We start from the raw sequence: 21866 nt of genomic DNA on the forward strand, positions 1-21866 counted from the left end.
TATACACACCGTATTTTTCACCCTATAGGACGCACTCTTTCCCCTCCAAAAATGAAGGGGAAATGTGTGTGCGTCCTATGGAGAGAATGCAGGCTTTCGCTGAAGCCTGGAGAGCAAGAGGGGTCGGTGCGCACCGACCCCTCTCGCTCTCCAGGCTTCAGGAAGCGGGAGTTCCTGCGGGCTCCCCAGGCTTGCGGATAGCAGCCTGTTCTGGGGGCTGGGGTCGGGGGAAGCTCGGCCTGGGGGGGAAATAAAAAAAAATCTTTCCCCCCCCCCCAAAAAAACTAGGTGCGCCCTATGGGCCGGTACACCCTATAGGGCGAAAAATACGGTCTTTCTTTCTTTCTTTCTTTCTTTCTTTCTTTCTCTTTCTTTCTTTCCTTCCTTCCTTCTCCCTCCCTCCCTCCCTCCTTCCCTCTCTCTCTCCCTCCCTCTCTCTGTCTCTCATATACACACCAGTTCTTAAACTCTGGTTCCAACCAACCTAATTCCATTAAGGAAATCCAAATGAGTCAGAGCATCTTACTCCTGACAAGGTGTCTTAGTGTGAAATTATTATTTTTTCCTCCTTGGTTATAGAAACTGAAGATTAAAAACTACACATTGCAGAGATTTTTGTCTTTCCACAGTGTTATTCAGCAAAACATCTATGATTAACGGCCCAGAGTGTAAGCCTGTGAAACTGCAGAAGAAATTTGGCCTAGGCTTGCCTGCAGTTGAAATCAATTGACCTAAAGTGCTTTAAAGCAAAAGTGTCGCCGTTTTATCAGGCCTGTGGATCAGGGTGATAAACTATTCTTTCTCTTCAAAACTTTACCTGCCATTTTAATTGGAATAAGATCCCCAAACATCAGATAAGCTATTCTTCAAGTGACATTTGCACAGCTACAGGACTGTATCAGGTAATTCCTTCCATTATTAACACCACAAAGTGAAAAAATACAAGCACCTTCAGTCTCTCAATCACGGCAGGCTTTTTCCATACATCTGGCGAATTTTTATTTCTGGCGTAATACTCCACCATTTCCTAGGAAAATAAAATACATCAATAGAGAACACACAACAGCCAATAAAGCCACATCAGTGCATTTCCCCCCCTCAGTACATTTCACTAGATTGCTACTTACTCTGCTTTTCATATGGTAAGAGATTTGTGAGTAATTGGAGGAAAGAGTCATAAAGGCACAGAATTGTGAATGTGAGCACCTGAAGTCCAACAGACTGGATGAATAGCGAATCAATATTTCCCTCACACATCTAAATGACTATATGACTTTCAGAAAACATCTGAAGGTAACCCAGTACAACAGGGAATTTTTTAATGTTTGACGTTTTATTGTGCTTTTAATATTGGTTTGTGAGCCACCCAGAGTGGCTGGGACAGCCCAGTCAGATGGGCATCATATAAATAATAAAATAATACAGTGGTACCTCAGGTTACGAACTTAATTCATTCCAGAGGTCCGTTCTTAACCCGAAACTGTTCTTAACCTGAGGCACGCTTTCGCCAATGGGGCCTCCCGCTGCTGCTGTGCCACCGGCGCACAATTTCCGTTCTCATCCTGGGGCAAAGTTCTCAACCCGAGGTAATACTTCTGGGTTAGCGGAGTTTGTAACCCGAAGTGTTTGTAACCCGAAGCGTTTGTAACCCGAGGTACCACTGTAAAATAAAAGGACTCCTGTAAAGCCTGTAAAGTGGTACCTGTAAAGTGGTACCTCAGGTTATATACACTTCAGGTTACAGACTCTGCTAACCCAGAAATAGTGCTTCAGGTTAAGAGCTTTGCTTCAGGATGAGAACAGAAATTGTGCTCCGGCGGCACAGCGGCAGCAGGAGGCCCCATTAGCTAAAATGGTGCTTCAGATTAAGAACAGTTTCAGGTTAAGAAAAGACCTCTGGAACAAATTAAGTACTTAACCCGAGTACTTGTATGTCTAGAGTATAATTTACCTAACTGTACCATTGGACCTTAGAAAGGCCCACCACTATGCCTGTCCTGGGGCCCCTGCACTAGATGGCTGGGTCTGAAAGCTATCCACCATTAAAATTTCCCACAATGCCACGGGTCAAATTTTTTTTTTGGTGGGCTTAAAATGGCAGGCACTTCCTAGCTGCCCAATTTAGAAAACAGATGCTGTTGCTACTGCATGCCCCTGGGGTGAGGACACCAGCCCAGGAGGTGAGTTACCAGGCCACATTTTGTTATGAGGCAACTCAGACTTGCAGCTGGTCCTGGCGGCCAGCGATGATTGCACCAGCTAAAATCCCCTCTCTGTAGAGGCACCAACTTCTCAAGATGATTGAGACCCGATGTCGCACAACATCCCGATGTTGCGAGCATGGCATCGTGATGTACCATGGGGCAGAGTCAAATGCCTTCTGAAAATTGATGGGGCCCACCAACTAATAAAAAAACATTTGGGGGTGTGTGAAAGTGCCTCGGCCCCCAGGATCTGGCACCTATGCCTCTGTGTAAAACTATGAATGATACAGGAGTCCTAATAACCTTTGCATGGGATCACCTCTGCCTTCTGGCACTGAGGGAGGAACTAGACCTGATAGCAGGGAAGCCAAAGCTGTACTTGACTTGAACTCTCATCATCACTGCTCATAGCCATGTTGTTTGATGGAAGCTGAAGACTAATGACAGATGGAGAGCAGCAGATTCCCCATCTCTGCTAGAGCCGCCAATAGCAACTAAATCTGTGTCTTACTTTGACAACCGCAAATCAGTACTGCTGAGTCATATACTAGAGAAACAAGTGGCTTGGCTCAGTTTTCTTGCCAATACTTCACCAGTCTGCACCTTAATAAACCGGGGCAAAATTCAGCACATTTCTGTTCCTAATCAATGATTAGGCTCTCAATCTGTGCCTGATTAGTACCAGTGTTCTGAATATGCTACATCATATGTCTCACCATTTCAGCCGGAAAAACATATTTCTTCATGAAATCCTTCACCGTTTCAAGCACTTCTTTGCCCTCTTTAGACTGGTGGAATAATTCTCCTGTGCTACGGGGCTGACTCTCAGTGGCAAAAGATGTTCTAGAAGAAAAACCCAGATGGGACAGTAATGGCATTTTTCTTCAGCTACATAGCCTTAAAGCAGAAACAAATTCATCTCCCCGACTCCTCATGCAATACCCCACACTACGACCTCAACTGCTTTGGAGTGAACTCGTTGCCATTTTTTAAAAAATATTCTGAATAAACCATTCTTACTTTTTTGATACCAGTAATCCAGTTTCTGCCAAAGGTTTCACCATACTGCCAAACTTGTGGCTGTTTTCCGCAACGGAATTTCCCTGAAGGTATCTGGCGTAGATGCCCTAAGGAACATATAAACAAAGGTATATGTGATTTGGCTTTTTATTTCATTCAAGAACCCCACTTGCTAAAACAATATGTCATGTAGAAATTGTGAAATGGCACAACACTTAGTGCTGAACAGCCAAACAATTCTGCCTCTGAAACAACTGATAAAATATAAAATTTGGAGAGCTGTTGTTTGTTACTAGCTAAAGTAATATATAATGACCTTTGTTATTTTATTTTGAAATACTTTTTACTAAAGGTTTTCTTGAATTACCAAAGAACTGCAATGTCTCTCTCTCTCTCGTTACGTTCAGTGTAAGACAATGTTGTTGATGTCCCAGAGCTGTTTATTTTTTTAAAATGTTGGGGTGTTGAGGACACTGACACAAACCCACTGCAGGGTGGCTAAAATCCAGCTCCTGTAGGCAATGGAAAACTAAATATGAAGTAAGGTAAAGGTAAAGGGACCGCTGAACATTAGGTCCAGTCGTGGCCGACTCTGGGGTTGCGGCGCTCATCTCGCTTTATTGGCCGAGGGAGCCGGCATACAGCTTCTGGGTCATGTGGCCAGCATGACTAAGCCGCTTCTGGCGAACCAGAGCAGCGCACGGAAACGCCGTTTACCTTCCCGCCGGAGTGGTACCTATTTATCTACTTGCACTTTGACGTGCTTTCGAACTGCTAGATCGGCAGGAGCAGGGACTGAGCAACGGGAGCTCACCCCGTCGCAGGGATTCAAACCGCCAACCTTCTGATCAGCAAGTCCTAGGCTCTGTAGTTTAACCCACAGCGCCACCCGCGTCCCTAAATATGAAGTATGGTAGTAGTAATAATCTCAACTAGCCCCGCAAAATCTCACAGCTGGATCTGCCAGTGTTTAAGGTGACTGGTTCCCCGCTGCCACCCAGTTATTAAATTTTGTGTTCATGTGAATGTTAAGGGGCATTTGAATTGTGTAATTGACACATGCCTGAGACATATCTGATCACATTCTAGGAAATATGCATATCAAAGTAACGCTCAATTTCTTGTTGAACTTCAAAAAACTTCACGAACATTATGTAGGAGTATGGTTTGCAGTATTTCTCCCTGAAAGTTAAAATATGTTTAAAATGGGCAGGTTATAGCCACAACTATTACCTGCATTATTGAAGCCACTTTAAAATACGAGAGAGCAAGGAAGAAATTCAGGTTGGGCACAGCAGTGCTGATACCTCTGCAGCGACAGTACGTTGCGATCACTTCTTCAGCCGAAGGAATTCCTAGGAAATTGATACGGAATAATGTGAAAACTTGGCTTTGGTGTGCCGGTTACACAGAGTTGTTGTTGTCTTAATTGTATGCAACAGAGGTGTAAATAGATATACAGTCATACCTTGGGTTACAGACGCTTCGGGTTGCGCGATTTCGGGTTCTGCACCGTGCCGAACCCAGAAGTACCAGGACGGGTTACTTCCAGGTTATGGCGCATGCGCAGAAGTGCTGAATCGCAACTCGCGCGTGCACAGATGCGGCTGGTTGCAAACACTGCAGGTTGCAAAAGTGCTTCCCGCATGGATCACGTTCGCAACCCGAGCGTCCACTGTACTAGTAGTGCATCTATTTTCTCATGCAGCAATATAGCTATCAGATCATAGAATCATAGAGAGATAGAGCTGGAATGAACGACAAGGGTCATCTATACCAAGCCCCTGCAAAACAAGAATCTTCTGCCTAATATGGGGCTCAAACACACAACCCTGAGATTAAGAGTCTCATGCTGTACCAACTGAGATAACTAACAGGTTGTATCCAATGCAGTGCTTATGTGAGAATGCTCCCACATCTCATACGCATACACTGAGCTGTTGTTGCCTACCAGTCACATGGAGATGGCAGCTGATAATTCCTTTACCCCACAGATAAACCTTTTTTTAAAAAAACTTTGGTGGGGGGGAGAGAGAGGAGCAATGGAGATAATCCCACTTGCTCAGGCTGTGTGTTGTTGCCTGCCAGTCACGTGGAGCTGGCAGCAGGAACTTCCTTTACCCTATTGAGTTTCTAATACAAAAAAAGTCTGGTTGTGAAAAGGTGTATGTGTCCATATGAACTTATTCTGTGGATTATTACTAGATCGTGGCACATGCAAGGTAAGTGGTATAACCTAATATGACAAGAGGTACCCCATCATGAATTTTTGTGCCCCTGGTACCAGTCTGATCACAGCCTCGGCTCCTGAAAGGCATCTAGGCATACCTTGAGTTCCTTGCATAAAAATCAGCACATGCAAATTTAGTTGCCAAGTACAATCTATCCACCCCTTGAATGGAGACCATCAAGATAATGTTAGGAGATAATTTGAAGGCAGGGAGCAGACAAAAGACAACCAGCTCAGTTCCTCTTCACTAGGATGGTAGTCTTTCAAACCCTTAATTTGCAAGATGGAAATGGGCAGGAACCCCGGTGGAAAGACAGTATCTACTATAAAAATTCCTTATCCCAAATCCATTTCTCTTCTCCATGAAGGAAATGATATAATAAAGGAACCCTAAAATTTGTAGCCAGTGGCTCTCATCGCTCTAGCGAGGACCTTCATTCAGCTCACTGGTCCCCAAAGGTTGGTGACCCCCCAATACATAGGCATAGAACATATAAAGAAAGATGGGTGCATACCTGCAATATTGTTTATATACTGGAAATTTGCCATTTGCAAATGTTTGAGGGATCTGGGCCAAAACCAGAGAGAAACAGTGTAAGCAAAGTCTGCCAGAGGGTGCCCTATAGTCGAAAGTTCCCAGTCCAGCACTGCCACAACACGGGCCTGGAAAGAGAGGAATACAGGGGGGGGGGGGACCAGTGGCAATGGTGAAAAGGTTTAGATCAACATTCATCAACCTGGTGCCCTCCAGGTGTTGGATTGCAGCAAAGCTGGCTGGGGCTGATGGGAGTTGTAGTCCAACAACATCTGGAGGGCACCCGTTCTGCAAGGGCTGGATTAGGTCAGCAGTCCCCAACCACTGACTCCAGCATACACACAAGGCTCTAGTATAAAGGGACCATTAACACCAGTCCATCTTCAGTGCCCTGCTTCCATTCATTCAACTTCTGAGAAGCTTGTTTTTATTACATAGGCAGCCACTCCAAAATACTGATGCAGAATTTACATACAAGCATTTATATCTATCATGTAAAACAACAGCAACTAATCATGTTCCATTGGCTGCATCCTGCCCCCAAGGTGGTTTTTTTGTGACCCTCCCCACCCTTGTCATTTTTTTAAAAGAATCATAGAATTGTAGAGTTGGAAGGGGCCCTGAAGATCATCTAATCCAACCCCCTGCAATATAGGAGGATCGAACCTGCAACCTTGGTGTTACCATCTCTAAAGAGTCACTTTAAAAAAATAATGACTGGTTCTATGGGTCTCTCACTATGATTCCATGATGCCGGGAGCCACCCCAATATTTGTCTCAGTGTTAAGAGATTTAGAAAATGGCAAAACCATGCAATTATTATGCAGTTAAAACTGTGGTTTGCAATCTTGGTTTGCCTGTAAACTGCAGTTTGCATATGCCACCGTTTGCCCAGTATCAAGGCAAAAGCAAATGAGGGTTTGCCACTAAGTTGGAAGTGATGGGGGGAGAGAATCACAAAGCATGCAAGCACAGGGCTCGTTCTGATTGCACCCATTATTTTCTGGCATTGTATCAAGCCCCCATCCACATGTGTCCAATAATTGCTTTGGAATGGACTACTGCAATGCGCTCTATGTGGGGCTACCTTTGAAGGTGACCCGGAAACTACAACTAATCCAGAATGCGGCAGCTAGACTGGTGACTGGGAGCGGCCGCCGAGACCACATAACACCGGTCTTGAAAGTCCTACATTGGCTCCCTGTACGTTTCCGAGCACAATTCAAAGTGTTGGTGCTGACCTTTAAAGCCCTAAACTGCCTCGGTCCAGTATACCTGAAGAAGCGTCTCCACCTCCATCATTCTGCCCGGATGCTGAGGTCCAGTGCCGAGGGCCTTCTGGAGGTTCCCTTGCTGCAAGAAGCCAAGTTACAGGGAACCAGGCAGAGGGCCTTCTCGGTAGTGGCACCCGCCCTGTGGAATGCCCTCCCACCAGATGTCAAAGAGAAAAACAACTACCAGACTTTTAGAAGACATCTGAAGGCAGCCCTATTTAGGGAAGCTTTTAATGTTTAATAGACTATTGCATTTTAATATTCTGTTGAAAGCCGCCCATAGTGGCTGGGGAAACCCAGCCAGATGGGCGGGGTATAAATAATAATAATAATAATAATAATAATAATTTAATGTTTAATAGACTATTGCATTTTAATATTCTGTTGAAAGCCGCCCATAGTGGCTGGGGAAACCCAGCCAGATGGGCGGGGTATAAATAATAATAATAATAATAATAATAATAATAATAATTTAATGTTTAATAGACTATTGCATTTTAATATTCCGTTGAAAGCCGCCCATAGTGGCTGGGGAAACCCAGCCAGATGAGTGGGGTATAAATAATAATAATAATAAATTATTATTATTATTATTATTGCATCACACTGAATAAGGATATTACTCTTTTGCAATGGAAGGTTGAGGAAAACCTCTCAGAACTAGAGGCACAGCCCACTAGGCAAGGGCTAGGTCCACTGAAACAAGCAAGAATTGCAAAAAAAACCACCACCACCTTTGTATCAGTGCCCTGTATAACATGCTGCTACTTTACCGGGCTAGTATTTTGTGGAAAGAATTTGCACTTAAGGGGACGATTGCAGAGCAAAGCCTGAACTGACTGTCGTTATGGTCATGAAACCGAAGCGGAGATTTGGACTTTATTCTACAAGTGTTGCGTCATTTGTTGCTTGCGCAAAAAGGACTCAACTTTCACTCACAAAAGAGGTAGCACAGAGAGGCTGGAGGAGAGTTTTAGAGGGCTCTTTTTAGAATGATCCCTCCCACAGGGTAGTTATGTAACTATGTGAATTTATTTACAGGGTTAATGCCCCACTGGTTTTCTCAGCTCGGTTCAAACCACGAGGAAGATACGCCTAGAGGTTACAGCTCAACTGCCCAGATTTTAAATTTCTCCCCTCATTCTTAAGCATTTTATTTCACACTGTCCTTTTCCCTGACATTCTGGCACATGTCACTCAGAAGAAGTCAGGAAAGCTTCCCAGGCACGGCGGTCGATTCCTATGACTACTGGCTCTGTTCAGTATTACAACATCTCTATGTACGTCTCTGAAGTCTATTATTCTATTAGCAATATAAAATATAATTCAGTGTTCCTTTCTAAATCTAAAGACATTTGTATATCTAATTGAGCAGTAAGAGGCCTCCTTCAGCGAGGAACATTGTTATCAATGTCCTTTCTCGTAATTGTCTACTTGTCACGATAAAAACAAGTAAATCAGTAAAACAAAACAGCCAAATAATACCCCCTTCTTCCCTCAGACACATTTAAAAGGCTGTAGAATATTAATCTGCCCAAGGCCTAGTTGAAGAGGTACGTTTTCATTACATATATTTTAGGCTCTAGGCAAACTTCCCGGGGAGAGCTTTCCACAAACTGGGAGCCACTACAGAGAAGGCCCTCCAGACCTCAGATGCAGAAGGCACACAAATAAGGGCCTCAGATTATGAACACAGAGTCTGGGACAGTTTATATGGGGAGGGGTTGTCCTTCAAGTCCTTTTTTTATGTAATATGGTGAAGGAGTGATCCATGAGGGTAATGGCACCAAATTGACTCAAACCTATGGAATAAATAAATTTGAGGCACGACAAAAAGGATTATGCAGACATACTCTTAGAGAATTGGAAACCAATTGCATGAGTCACCCTCAGCACCATCCAGTCTTTGAGTGGAAATGTCCCCCCTTCTAACAGACTCCTTTATTCTTGTATCATTTGCAAAGCATTCCATAGCCTTTTCTTTCTTTCTTTCTTTCTTTCTTTCTTTCTTTCCAATCCTTTTTCAGAGTGGCCACTGGTGACAAATTTAAACAAATTGCGCCTAACCAATAGAGCAATGTCAACCGTGACTTGCTTCTGATGACACACAAAAGTATTTGGACATCTTCCCCAGAGGCAGAAAACGCAATATCTTACGAAGCACACAGAAATAAGAGGGACTACTTTTATCTCAGGGCTCTATGCACATAGTCCTGGAAATGCTACAAGCCTAACTGAAGCCGTATGCACGATACCTCTGTTGGATGAAATATGATGTTGTCTAATCGAAAATCTCCATGGACCAACTTTTCTTCAGTATCGCCAGCAGGCAGGTTGCTGGTTAACCATTCAGCCAATTCATCCATAGCTGGGATGTTTGCATGAGCTGCTGCTTGATACTGCCTTCTCCAAGTTGATACCTGAAAACAAAATCAGTAAGGGATGGGGGGAAATATATGTTAGACGGAGGCCTAACTGAAGGGAAAATGTTATGGTTGTGATCAAAAAATAAATTGCTTAAGCTCAGACGAAAGGTTTGTGCTACAGGACTTTCCCATGGCTCTTTTGGATTATATCACAATATTGCTTTCAAAAGCAGATTGCAGACTTTTTTGGATCCTACTCCAGGAGTTCCCAAAATGTGGATCATGGACTTCATTCAGGCAGTCTGCAGTGTGTCTATGGATTTGTGATTGAAGACAAAAGAGGGCACATCCATCATAATCAATTTTTAGTTAATTTTTATTGCTTCTTTCATTTCCCGTATTGCATTTTATTGTATTTGTTATAGGATAAAATGCAATTTATAAGAAACCAATGAAGCAAAAAATCAAAACAAAAAACCTTTTAAAATAATGCAGCATCAAGCGGAGTGAATTACAATTGCTGCAACAGGAAGAAAAATCGTTAAGTGGTCAGCTAAGACGCTCAGCGATTTTCAAGTGCTCCGTGGGGGGGTAAAGTTTGGGAACCACTATCCTAATCCATACAATTCATAGCCTTATTTCCTTCTTTCAAAAGGCAACACTTCCTCACACAGCAAATGAGTAGCACAATTCAAATGGGGTTTTTTTAATGAGAGTCAGAAGCACAGGTGTTGTAAAGGTGTGATCTGTTGTGGAAAACTGATAATGGGAACATCAGCAGTGAAGTAAGAGGAGGAGGAGCAAAGAAAGGGCAAAGTGAACACTGTTGGGGTGTGTTTGTGTAAGCAGAACTGCAAGTGTAAGAGACCTGCAGAAAACCTATTTGCTTGATCAGCAGCTGCAGTTAAATCAAACTGGAAATGACCATTGATCTCTGGCCATTGCTGCTGCTGCTTCTGTAAATTAGCTGCTGGCACCAACCACTTAAATATTGCCCAAGACTTGCAGAAAGCTAACTTCCTTGTTTAAGAGTTGAAATACGTATCCTTTGCCTGACACCAAAAAATAATAAAATAAAATAAGTGTGTGTGTGGAGGGAAGTTAGTCACTCTGTAAATGGCAAAGAGAAGAAGAAATGGTGAAGAAAGTCATACAATGAGGCAGAAACATTGGAAAGGTTTTGTAGATCATTTACCTGCCTCTTACAGTAACCTGGTCCTCTGCCATAGCCTTGGAGTCCCAGTGAATTCACATTGAATGAGTGTAGTTTGGCCAGAGTTTCTATTACAGCTATGTATAGAGCAGATCTTTCCACTGGACTTATGCCAGGTAATGCAGTGTTTCGGAAGATGCGACCCTAAAGACACCAGGAGCCAAATACAAGGTGGGTGAGAAGCAAATAGGGAGGATTACAGCTTTAAAACACAAGATGCACCAGACCATCTGAACTGTGCATTTAAAGAAATATCATGCCACTTTAAACAGCCATGGCTGCCCCTAAATAATCCTGGGAACTGTAGTTTGTTCAGCGTACTGGGTGTTGTTAGGAGACCTGTATCCCTCCCCTCATCCCACAGAGCTACAATTCTTACAGTTGGGTTAACAGCAAATCACTCTTCCCAGGGAAATTTGGGGAAGAGGGGTCTCACAGAACCCTTAACAAACTGCAGTTTGTTTAGGGAAGTTTTTAATGTTCGGTGCATTACTGTATTTTAATATTTGGTTGGAAGCCACCCAGAGTGGCTGGGGAATAAATATATTATTATTATTATTATTATTATTATTATTATTATTATTATTACAGTTCCCAGGAATCTTTGAGGGAACCCATGACTGTTGGTATGGTACGATACTGTTTTAAATTTATAGCGCAGATAGAGCCTAATATATCGGCTCAGAATCAATTACAAAGTCAGTGATGACTTTGTCTTACTGGTTTTCAGAAGCACTGAGACACAGATATGCTGCTTCGCCTTAGTTGAGCAATGAAGATAAACCAAGAGATCGGATTAGTAACATACTTAGGGGAAAACAACACGTGATCATAACTTCATAGTTCTGTCCTTGAATGCAGAATTTATTTTCACGAATTGGAAGGGGATGGTGTTTGTGACTTTAATCTTTTGCTCCTGGCTGTGGTCCTCATTGCCACCCCACCCCCCCACAAATAAAATACAGTGGTGCCCCGCAAGACGAATGCCTCGCAAGACGGAAAACCCGCTAGACGAAAGGGTTTTCCGTTTTTGAGTTGCTTCGCAGGACGAATTTCCCCATGGGCTTGCTTCGCAAGACGAGAATGTCTTGCGAGTCTTGAGATTTCCCCCCCCCCCCGCTTTTCCCCCCTTTATCTAAGCCGCTAAGCCTTTAATAGCCTTTTAGCAGCTAATCCGATAAGCCGATAAGCCTTTAATAGCCGCTAAACCGCTAATAGCGCTAATCCGTTAAGCCGCTAATAGGGTTGCTTCGCAAGACGAAAAAACCGCTAGACGAAGACACTCGCGGAACGGATTAATTTCGTCTTGCGAGGCACCACTGTATGCATTGAAGAGAGGAGGAAAAGAGCCCATCCATTTTAAAAGAAACATTATTGCAATGCATATTGCAAGCACCATAGAGCTGATCTGAATCAGAACTGCAGTAAGGGGCAAAGGCTTAGAGTTCCCCTCTTCCCATATTCTAGGGTCCTGATCCAGATGGGGAGTCCCAGGCAGGGGCGGCCCAAGACCTTTTGGCACCTGAGGTGAACCACAAAATGCACCCCCCACCAACCAAGGGAAGAAGGGGTAATAATAATAATAGTAATAAATTTATTATTTATACCCCGCCCATCTAGCTGGGTTTCCCCAGCCACTCTGGGCGGCTTCCAACACAATATTAAAATACAATAACCTATTAAACATTAAAAGCTTCCCTAAACAGGGCTGCCTTCAGATGTCTTCTAAAAGTCTGGTAGTTGTTTTTCTCTTTGACATCTGGTGGGAGGGCGTTCCACAGGGCGGGTGCCACTACCGAGAAGGCCCTCTGCCTGGTTCCCTGTAACTTGGCTTCTCGCAGCGAGGGAACCGCCAGAAGGTCCTCGGCACTGGACCTCAGTGTCCGGGCAGAACAATGGGGGTGGAGACGCTCTTTCAGGTATACTGGACCGAGGCCGTTTAGGGCTTTAAAGGTCAGCACCAACACTGGTGAAGTGAAGACCTACATCAGAAGCAAGGAGGAGGAATAAAGATTTATTTCAGGAACAAGGGTGGGAGGGGACCAGTGCTTTATGTAGAGGCTACTGTGCTCATGCCCTGCTGGAGGGCTTCTCGGTCACTGTAATAACAAGACGTTAGACTTCATAGGCCTTTGATCTGGTTCAGTGGGAACATTCTTATGTTTTAAAGCATTCTGGGCTAAATTTGCCCATGGAGCAGGAAAAGTGTGTGCAATAAATGCTGTTGCAATCAAAGCACCAACCTGTACATGTTGCATCACATAAAACTCCGTTCCAATCACAGAAGCATCACTACAGTATAAGAGAGGCTCAGGAACTGGAAATCCAACGGCAAACAAGGCTTTCTGAACCTGATATTCTCTGTCGACCTGAACAGGATTATGGTAGGATATACAATAATGTGAGTGATAGGAGCTTAAGTGACAAAAGCTGTGATCCACAGAAATGGATGCACTTGCCCTATTCAGATCAGTAGAACTTAAGAATTTGGCAATTCTTACGCGTTTCAGCAAGATTTATAGCACAATCCCATAGAAGTTTATTCACTGGTAAGCCCAGCTAAGTTCAATGGAGCAGACTCCCAGCAAACATGCATAAGACTGCAATTTTAAGTTTACAACCCTGTACCAAATTTCCTGAGTGCAAGTTCAGCTGAGCTCAGTGGAGCTTACTTCAAATACCCCGGCCTATTATCCAGCATTCACAAATCCTTAAAGGTGCAATGAAGCCATTAGAAATGAATCACAATCGTTACCACTTACTCAAATGTAAGCAAGTGCTATCTGATTGCCCATTTAAGTAATTTATAGATTATTAACAATATTGAAGCAATTTACTTTTTTAAAAAAAATCCAAATATGTAAATATACAGTAAACACAATCTCGATAACTTTAGAAGAAGAAAAGTCCACATGCACAGATGTACAACACAGGACAATAACCATACACGTAACAATAACCACGCCAATACAAAAGTCTAAAATGAAGAACCGTATCATTTGTTAAACAAGCCCACATAGACATTCCACCCACACAACAGTTCTCGCAATTTATCACTTTCATTAGCCACTCACACCAAATATGCAACCTTACCAGGGTTATATTTCTTTTTTGATTACACAGCTTTACATCAATCTCACACATGTAACAGCCAATAAAAACCAAACACACTAACCAGAATAACACCCGTATATTCCTTTCCTCTCTGTGGCTCAAGAGTTGAATACAAGCGCAGGCTCTTACCTGCAGGCAGGTGCCAATCTAGCCATTTCACAAGGTTTATTTCTATGGATCAGTTCAGCTGACATAAGTTTAATATAAAATATGCATGCGAAGGACATACAGGTTATTATCTTAGATGTGACCTGGAATGAATATCTACCATCTGGACCCCAATAGTTGCAGAAAGTACCAACGTACTAATGTTTGTTTCAGCAAAATTTGGCCACCGCCCTCCTGTAAGCAGGAGCCAGACTTTACAGAGACAATGGGATCTCTTTCAAGGTACATGTATAGATCAATGTGTGGTCTCCTCAAAATTAAGGCTGTGCCCTCCTTAATTCAGAGTTATCCCAGGAGGAGGGACGCGGGTGGCGCTGTGGTTTAAACCACAGAGCCTAGGACTTGCCGATCAGAAGGTCGGCGGTTCGAATCCCTGTGATGGGGTGAGCTCCCGTTGCTCGGTCCCTACTCCTGCCAACCTAGCAGTTTGAAAGCACGTCAAAGTGAAAGTAGATAAATAGGTGTTTCCGTGCACTGTTCTGGTTCGCCAGAAGTGGCTTAGTCATGCTGGCCACATGACCCGGAAGCTGTACGCCGGCTCCCTCGGCCAATAAAGCGAGATGAGCGCCGCAACCCCAGAGTCGGCCATGACTGGACCTAATGGTCAGGGTCCCTTTACCTTTTTTATCCCAGGAGTAAACAACAGTTCAAAGGATGTGGGCGTTTCATTCTTCACTTATTCAGGAAGCCCCTTTCTCTACCAAGTTTTGTTAGATTCAGGCTATACCCAAATCCCAGATTTTGAATGGTTCATTGTCTCACAGCTCAAACAGGAACCCCCCCCCTCTTTTATTTCTTAAGGATCAATCCTATCCTTTGCTAGACAACCAAAGGCACAGGTGAGAGAGGATGTTGGCTTGTGGACCTAGGATTTTAAAGGGGAAGCTTAATTCCCCGACTTTGTGTTCTGTGTGCTTCTAGAACAGGTGTACACCCTTCCCTCTCTTATAGTTCTTTCTTTTTAATGTGAGCCTGTGGCACTCACTCTTTAGGGGTAGTTAGGGACTCTATTTATTCCTTAGAATTAAGGTGTGTATGTGTCTAATGAGTGTTTGCTGCTCGCATATGCGAAACATCCATATGCTCTGTCTCTTATCATTTCCGCGTAATAAACCTACTTCCTTATGTGACAAGTTCGTTACTGGGCATGAGGGTTAAAGGTATGCACAGTATCACATTTTCTTTTTAACAGATGCATGTAATGGCTCCACGCAAAAGGTTCCAACCCTCTCGGAGCTTCACGTCGAGTTCATGCATGTGGTGGACACACATGTGGTTCCAGACATAGACCACGTCACAGGAGGGGGTCTATAAAACTCTGAAACCCCCAACCACCAAGTCATAACACATTGCACCAACTCCATCCCATAACACAACCACATCACATTGTTAGTAACAAATGTTAACGCCAACTACTGACAAATCCTCGACACAAATCTAGCAGCAAATGGAACGCAAGATCGGGGGCAATCCTGGACGGTAGCAGTTCTGTTTTTATACCTGCGAGCCTAGTCCTTACGGTCAACTGAAGGAGCCATTCTCCTTCTCCACCCTGTTGCTAACCAAATCAATGTTTTCAAACAAAAGCCAAAGATATTTCATGAATGGATTGCTTTACAACAGCAAATTTACCTTATGAGCTTGAGGTAGGAGTGAGCCATGAGGTTTCTTCCTCAGTACGTAGGTCTTGAGGCCTTTTTCCAAGTAAAAAGTTGGGTTTGACTGCCCTGAGCTATGTGAGCAAAGATATGCATTATTATTATTATTAATTTTAAAACTTGTTAGTCACTTTTTACACACACAAAAGCTCACCAAGCGAGTTACAACATTTTAAGAAGGTAAGCGTAAGTACAACCCAACACATGCTGGTTATAGAATCACCCTGAGATTAAGAGTCTCGCACTCTACCGAGGTATGAATGAAGGAGATTCCTAGGGCAGCAAACAAAAATTCAGCACGTTGAGCTCTTTGGGCCATGGAAATGTAGTGATGAATAAGAGACTTTCTGCTACCCATCAGGCAATGGCTTTTCCCACCTATCTTGGCCTACCTTCCAGCCCTAGAAGGCTTCCTAAGAGAGCTGCTCCAGAGGAAGAACTGTGAGGGGGGAGAGAGACTCTGCTGTTCATCAAGCAATGGCTTTTTCCACCTGCTTTGCCCCACCCTCCAGCCCTGGGACTTTCCCCCAGACCAGCACTTTGAGAAGCAGCTGGGAAGAGAGAATAGGAGTTCAGGGATATTAAAAAATAAAATAAAATTATAAGCTGTGTGTCCTTGTTTCTTAGTTTGAGCCTTTTACATGATTTTGTATGTTTTGCGGTATTTCATGCATTGTGACTTGCCGTTACTTTTTATTGATTCTAGTTTATTAATTCTTTATTGTAATTGATAAGTGCAAACTGTTTCATTATTATTAGCTGATATTTAATTTTACTGTTTACCATTATATTCCAATGGATTGTTGAATATTGCTTTATAGGATATAAGTTGCTTATTTTAAAGTTATTGTGACTTTTTTTGTACCGGATCAGATTTGTTAATACTTGTGTGATCTTTGCCGTCTGTTTGTTGTTTCTTCAGCCTATAAACTGCCTTGTGTATAGTAATATAGCAAGGCAGTATACAAATTAAAAGTGAAATGAACTGAAAGGCAACAGAAACCAAACCAGGGATTAAAAAGGGATGGGGAATCTGTGGTCCTCTGGATGTGGCTGGACCATATACCATCAGCTCTAGCCTGCATGGCCAATGGTCAGGGATGATAAGAGTTGCGGTCCAGTCTTATTCTTATTCTTTGGCGATCACTTGTAGCCAACTAAGATTGTCTTCCATAAACACGGTTTTAACAGTGAGTCCACAAGTGACTGTGGAGGCCAATTCTGGATCCACACGTCCTTCCACAGTGGGAACCTAGGTTCCCAGGTGGGAGTTGATCATGGTGAGGGTTTGCCAAGCCTGCCTTCCTCTTAGCACGTTTCTCCCTTTCTCCCTTTCGTCCTGAGTTCGAGTGTCTTCAAAGCCCACGACACCTTTGGTAAAGGCTGTTCTCCAATTGGAGCACCCACAGGACAGTGTTTCCCAGTTGTCAGTGTTTATATTCCATTTTTAAAAATTTGCCTTGAGTCTTTAAACCTCTTTTGTTGACCACCAGCATTACGCTTTCCATTTTTAAGTTCAGAATAGAGTAGTTGCTTTGGAAGACGATAATCAGGCATCTGAACTACATGACCAGTCCAACAAAGTTGATGTTGAAGAATCATTGCTTTGACACTGGTGATCTTTGCTTCTTCCAGTACACTGGCATGAGTTCGCTTGTCTTCCCAAGTGATATGGAACATTTTTCAGAGACACAGTTGATGGACTCTTTCAAGGAGTTGGAGATGGCGCTTATAAGTGGTCCATGTTTCACAAGCGTACAGTAAGGTTGGTAGTACAATAGCTTTGCAAACAAGCATTTTGGTTTCCCTGCAAATGTCCCGGTCCTCAAACACTCTGCACCTCAACTTGGAGAAAGCCATGCTTGCAGAGTTCAGGCGATGCTGGATTTCGGCATCAATGTCACCCCTTGTGGAAAGATAACTGCCCAGCCAGGAGAAGCGATCAACATTTTCAAACGTTACACCATTGAGTTGGATTTGTGGCACTGCAGAGGGGTTGTTTTGTGCTTATTGGTTCAGTGACATCTGGAGGACCCTAGGTTGTCCACCCTTACCAAATCTAATAACTTTGGTTCAACTAGTTAAAAGTCTGGGTGCATGGAAAAACAACCACACCTGTGAAATTTTCTCATGAAACACTTGCACAAGCAAATTGCTTTGATGATCAAAGCAACATATTTTGGGGCAAGCCTTTTCAGCGGAGGCATACCAGTGGATTCGAAACTTTTTTTTATATCTGAAATTGATTTTATTTTATTTTTATTCTGTAAGAAACAACAATTTTTATTGTTGATGCTTTTACCCCGATATTGCTTCAAGATACTTTATGGGAAGCGATTCACAAATGTAATCTAAATAAATAAATATAAATACTAAATCTGGAGTCGACGTTCAGAGCACGCATAGCACATCTGCTCATTACGTGGCAAGTTTTCTCTCTGAAGCCATAACAACCCCAGATTTGGTGCTGAGGGGAAAAAACAGCACAAAAGCAGAATGCAGTGTGCTCTATGAGTTCAGAGAGCAATAATTAGACTCTATAACTCACTTAAAAAAAAAAAAGTTAGCTGGTCCTTACAAACAACAAGTGTATTGCTGGTAGGATATGGGTTTCTGGAACAGTTTCAAAGCTAGTTAATTAATTGCAATGGTCCAAGATAACAACAGTTTCTCTCTCTTGCCTTTTTGCGTCCTTTGTTCCTCCCTTTGGGGATTGCTCAAACGCAACCAGGATAGACAGGTCAGTACTATATGTGGAGCTACAACCATAAATGGGCTAGGATTGTTGTAAAATTGGGCATTCCAACAGGAGAGACCGCCTTGAGAGTCTTGGCAAAGTTGCCAAGTCTCTCCTTTGTTAGATGAATTACAGGTAAATGGCCCACAATGAGGAAACAGTTGGAGAGCCATTTTTGGGGGAAAGGCATTACTGTCTCCTCCCCCATTAGCTAAAACTATTGCAATCTGTGTAGCTGTGGGGAAAACAAATGACAAACTGAAGTGAGTGAGATCCAGAAAGATACATAGAGTTGTATATGGGTTCTCAGACTGCTGGCTTTCTTCCTAGAGATCTGATTTGAGAGCAAATAGACTGGCTATCTGGTGGACTGTTTAGAGCAGGCATGGCTGTACTTGGCCCTCCAGCTGTTTTGGGACTACATTTGCCACCATCCCTGACCACTAGTCCTGTTAGCTAGGGTTGATGGGAGTTATAGTCCCAAAACAGCTGGAGGGCCAAGTACAGCCATGCCTGGTTTAGAAGCTCTCCACCTATAAGCAGCCTGTACATTTGTAAATGAGTGCAAATATTACAAAATGCCAATATTTTTCAAATGCTCTCTTTCCAAATGAAATATCACCTGGATAAGCAAGTGTTCTCACCACTCTGAGAAGCCGAATAACATTACATAACACTTTTCTGGCCTCAAAAAAGCCTTTCAAACAGCCCTGTGCTGCTCTTTGAACCACTGGGTTTTCGTAGGTTCAAAGAGCAGCACTGGGCTGGTTGAAAGCATGCGTGAGAAAACCTTCAGATGTTGTCAGTGTTTGCTGGGGCTAATGGGAGTTGGGAGTCCAAAAACTGCCTAGAGTGTCTGCTTTAAAGTCGCAGAACTTGTCAGCAACCTGGGGAGAGAGGAAGGGGAGGGGTACATGGGAGAAAAAGAATCATGGATATATGTTCTGTGTATAACTAGGAATGGAAGATTTGCCTCCTTTAATATATTGGAATGTTTCCATAAAAATAGATGACACAGGTGTCCTTGGTGGAGGTGGGGAAGGAAGTAAAACACTGAAAAGGCAAAAGCAGACTTATTTCTGACAAAAATGTGCCTTTACGTTTTGCTTCATATCTCAGGTTCTACAAAGGATAGAAGCTGGGGGATCTGGGGGTTACTGTTCACCTACTGGAGATGTCCTAACTTATTCAAGCTTCTTTAATTCACACTTCTAAAAATACAGTGGTACCTCTGGTACCAAAAAGTAGAGACATCACCTTGCCAACAAAGGTCCGTATAGTAAAAGCTATGGTTTTCCCAGTAGTGATGTATGGAAGTGAGAGCTGGACCATAAAGAAGGCTAATCGCCGAAGAATTGATGCTTTTGAATTATGGTGCTGGAGGAGACTCTTGAGAGTCCCATGGACTGCAAAAAGAACAAACCTATCCATTCTTAAGGAAATCAGCCCTGAGTGCTCACTGGAAGGACAGATCGTGAAGCTGAGGCTCCAATACTTTGGCCACCTCATGAGAAGAGAAGACTCCCTGGAAAAGACCCTGATGTTGGGAAAGATGGAGGGCACAAGGAGAAGGGGACAACGGAGGACGAGATGGTTGGACAGTGTTCTCAAAGCTACCAGCATGAGTTTGACCAAACTGTGGGAGGCAGTGGAAGACAGGAGTGCCTGGCGTGCTCTGGTCCATGGGGTAACGAAGAGTCGGACACGACTAAACGACTAAACAACAACAACCTCTGGTTACGTACTTAATTCGTTCCGGAGGTCCGTTCTTAACCTGAAACTGTTCTTAACCTGAAGCACCACTTTAGCTAATGGGGCCTCCCGCTGCTGCCCAATTTCTGTTCTCATCCTGAAGCAAAGTTCTTAACCCGAGGTAATATTTCTGGGTTAGCAGAGTCTGTAACCTGAAGCGTATGTAACCCGAGGTACCACTGTATAGGGTACCTCAGGGGATAAGGAAGAATGTGCAGGAGAAAGGAAACCAATCTTATCCTATCAGATTTCAGTGAAATGTTTGCAGCTTAATGCACTCCTTTCCATCTCTCTCCACACACTGATTTAAGAGTCCTAAGGCTGCAGCGCTATCAGCGTTTACCAAAGGCTGCGAACACACGTGAACTTAAAAGCACAATTTATTTCCCAAGGAATCCTGGGGGCAGAGGTGGGTTTAGGGGACGGCAACCGGTTTGGTCATTGGGTGCACTGCAGAGTCTTGGGGGCTGTCACCGGGGACGCAGCAATTACGCTTTAGAATGGAGCGCAATAGGCCCAGGGTGCCAAATTTTAGCATTGCACAGGGCATGAATGAAATTTGAGAACTCAGCGTAAACACCTTCCTTATTCTCTTTTAATGGCAATGGCGCCCACCTGAGAGGGATCCGGAATTGAGGAGAGTTCTGGCTGAAAAAAAGTCCTGCCCATAACTACGGTTCCCACGATTCTTGTGCCGGGGTGGGGGGTGGATCACAGAATTGTAGACTTGGAAGGGACTCCGAGGGTCATCTAGCCCAACCCCCTGCAATGCAGGAATCTCGTTGAATTCAGTGCCCTGATTTCCGAGCCCCATTGCTCCGCGAAGCTGCCATCCTTACCTGTACTGCCTGACCCTCAGCGCTTCGGGTGGGTGCTGCGGGAAGCCCGGCAGGTGCCGGCACAGGTATCTCTCCAAGGCTCCCTGGTCAAATCTGTGCGGCTTCCTCACTTCGGTGGTATCGGGCTCACTTGCCATTTTGCAGAGGCTCTTCTCCAACTGCGGAGTCGCGGCCTCGAACCGGTTCGCTGACTTGTTGCTACACTGGAGGCGAGAGCAAAGAGGGCGGTGGGGTGAGATAAGAATTGCAGCGCAAAGGTTGCTGCAGCCGCTCCTCCAAAGGCGACATACCTCCAAACGATAGGGCTGCCTGTGAAGTTACTCCAAAGCGTTTGCAAAGACGCTCCTCCTCCTCACCCAGAGCAGAAAGAGCTGTTCGGGCTGCTGCCCCTGCGGCTCAGACCTTGCTCTTTTCTGGAGACCGAGCTGAACTCTGACTGAAATAATTCTTTCCTCGGGTCTGCCCAAGGCGTTTGGCTTTCCCCCCTCAAGGGTGGCGGTGTCGTAGCCCAGACCTAGTCGCTGCTTTAGAGAGCAGGTCCACTGACTTCAATGGGTCCACTCCCAAGTCTTGCGTGGAAGGGGGCTGCTCAGCTTGCAACCCTTAAACCCACTTGCAAGGCAACGCAAAACCCGGGGGATGAGGGCAAAGCAAAATGGTGCCCTTTTCATGGGCGTAGCCGGGATTTTTGTTTTGGTGTTGGGCAAGCTTTATGGGGGGGGGGGGGAGAACCCCTTAAGTTTTTTTTTTTTTATT

The 21866-nt window shown here is 44.0% G+C and overlaps 1 protein-coding gene across 3 annotated transcripts in view; it reads right to left on the reverse strand.

The window, feature by feature from the left end:
* The window catches only part of ACAD11 (acyl-CoA dehydrogenase family member 11), a 40470-nt gene extending 18671 nt beyond the window's left edge, over positions 1-21799 (reverse strand). The window contains exons 1-11 of one of the 3 annotated variants that reach the window (XM_080974741.1): positions 21401-21799; positions 21111-21313; positions 15757-15856; positions 13086-13211; positions 10825-10986; positions 9519-9683; positions 5970-6117; positions 4458-4579; positions 3225-3331; positions 2921-3047; positions 950-1027 (exon numbers count right to left, since the gene is read on the reverse strand). In XM_080974741.1, coding sequence (XP_080830867.1) covers positions 950-1027; positions 2921-3047; positions 3225-3331; positions 4458-4579; positions 5970-6117; positions 9519-9683; positions 10825-10986; positions 13086-13211; positions 15757-15856; positions 21111-21247 — 1272 coding nt within the window. In that variant the 5' untranslated portion in view covers positions 21248-21313; positions 21401-21799. Of the gene's footprint in view, positions 1-949; positions 1028-2920; positions 3048-3224; positions 3332-4457; positions 4580-5969; positions 6118-9518; positions 9684-10824; positions 10987-13085; positions 13212-15756; positions 15857-21110 lie in introns of all 3 variants that reach the window. The other 2 variants (XM_080974742.1, XM_080974740.1) reach the window with 2 other exon arrangements.
* Between the last annotated feature and the right edge of the window lie 67 nt (positions 21800-21866).

This window comes from Podarcis pityusensis (assembly GCF_964106645.2).
Source record: "Podarcis pityusensis genome assembly, chromosome: 12".
Taxonomy (NCBI): Eukaryota; Metazoa; Chordata; class Lepidosauria; order Squamata; family Lacertidae; genus Podarcis; species Podarcis pityusensis.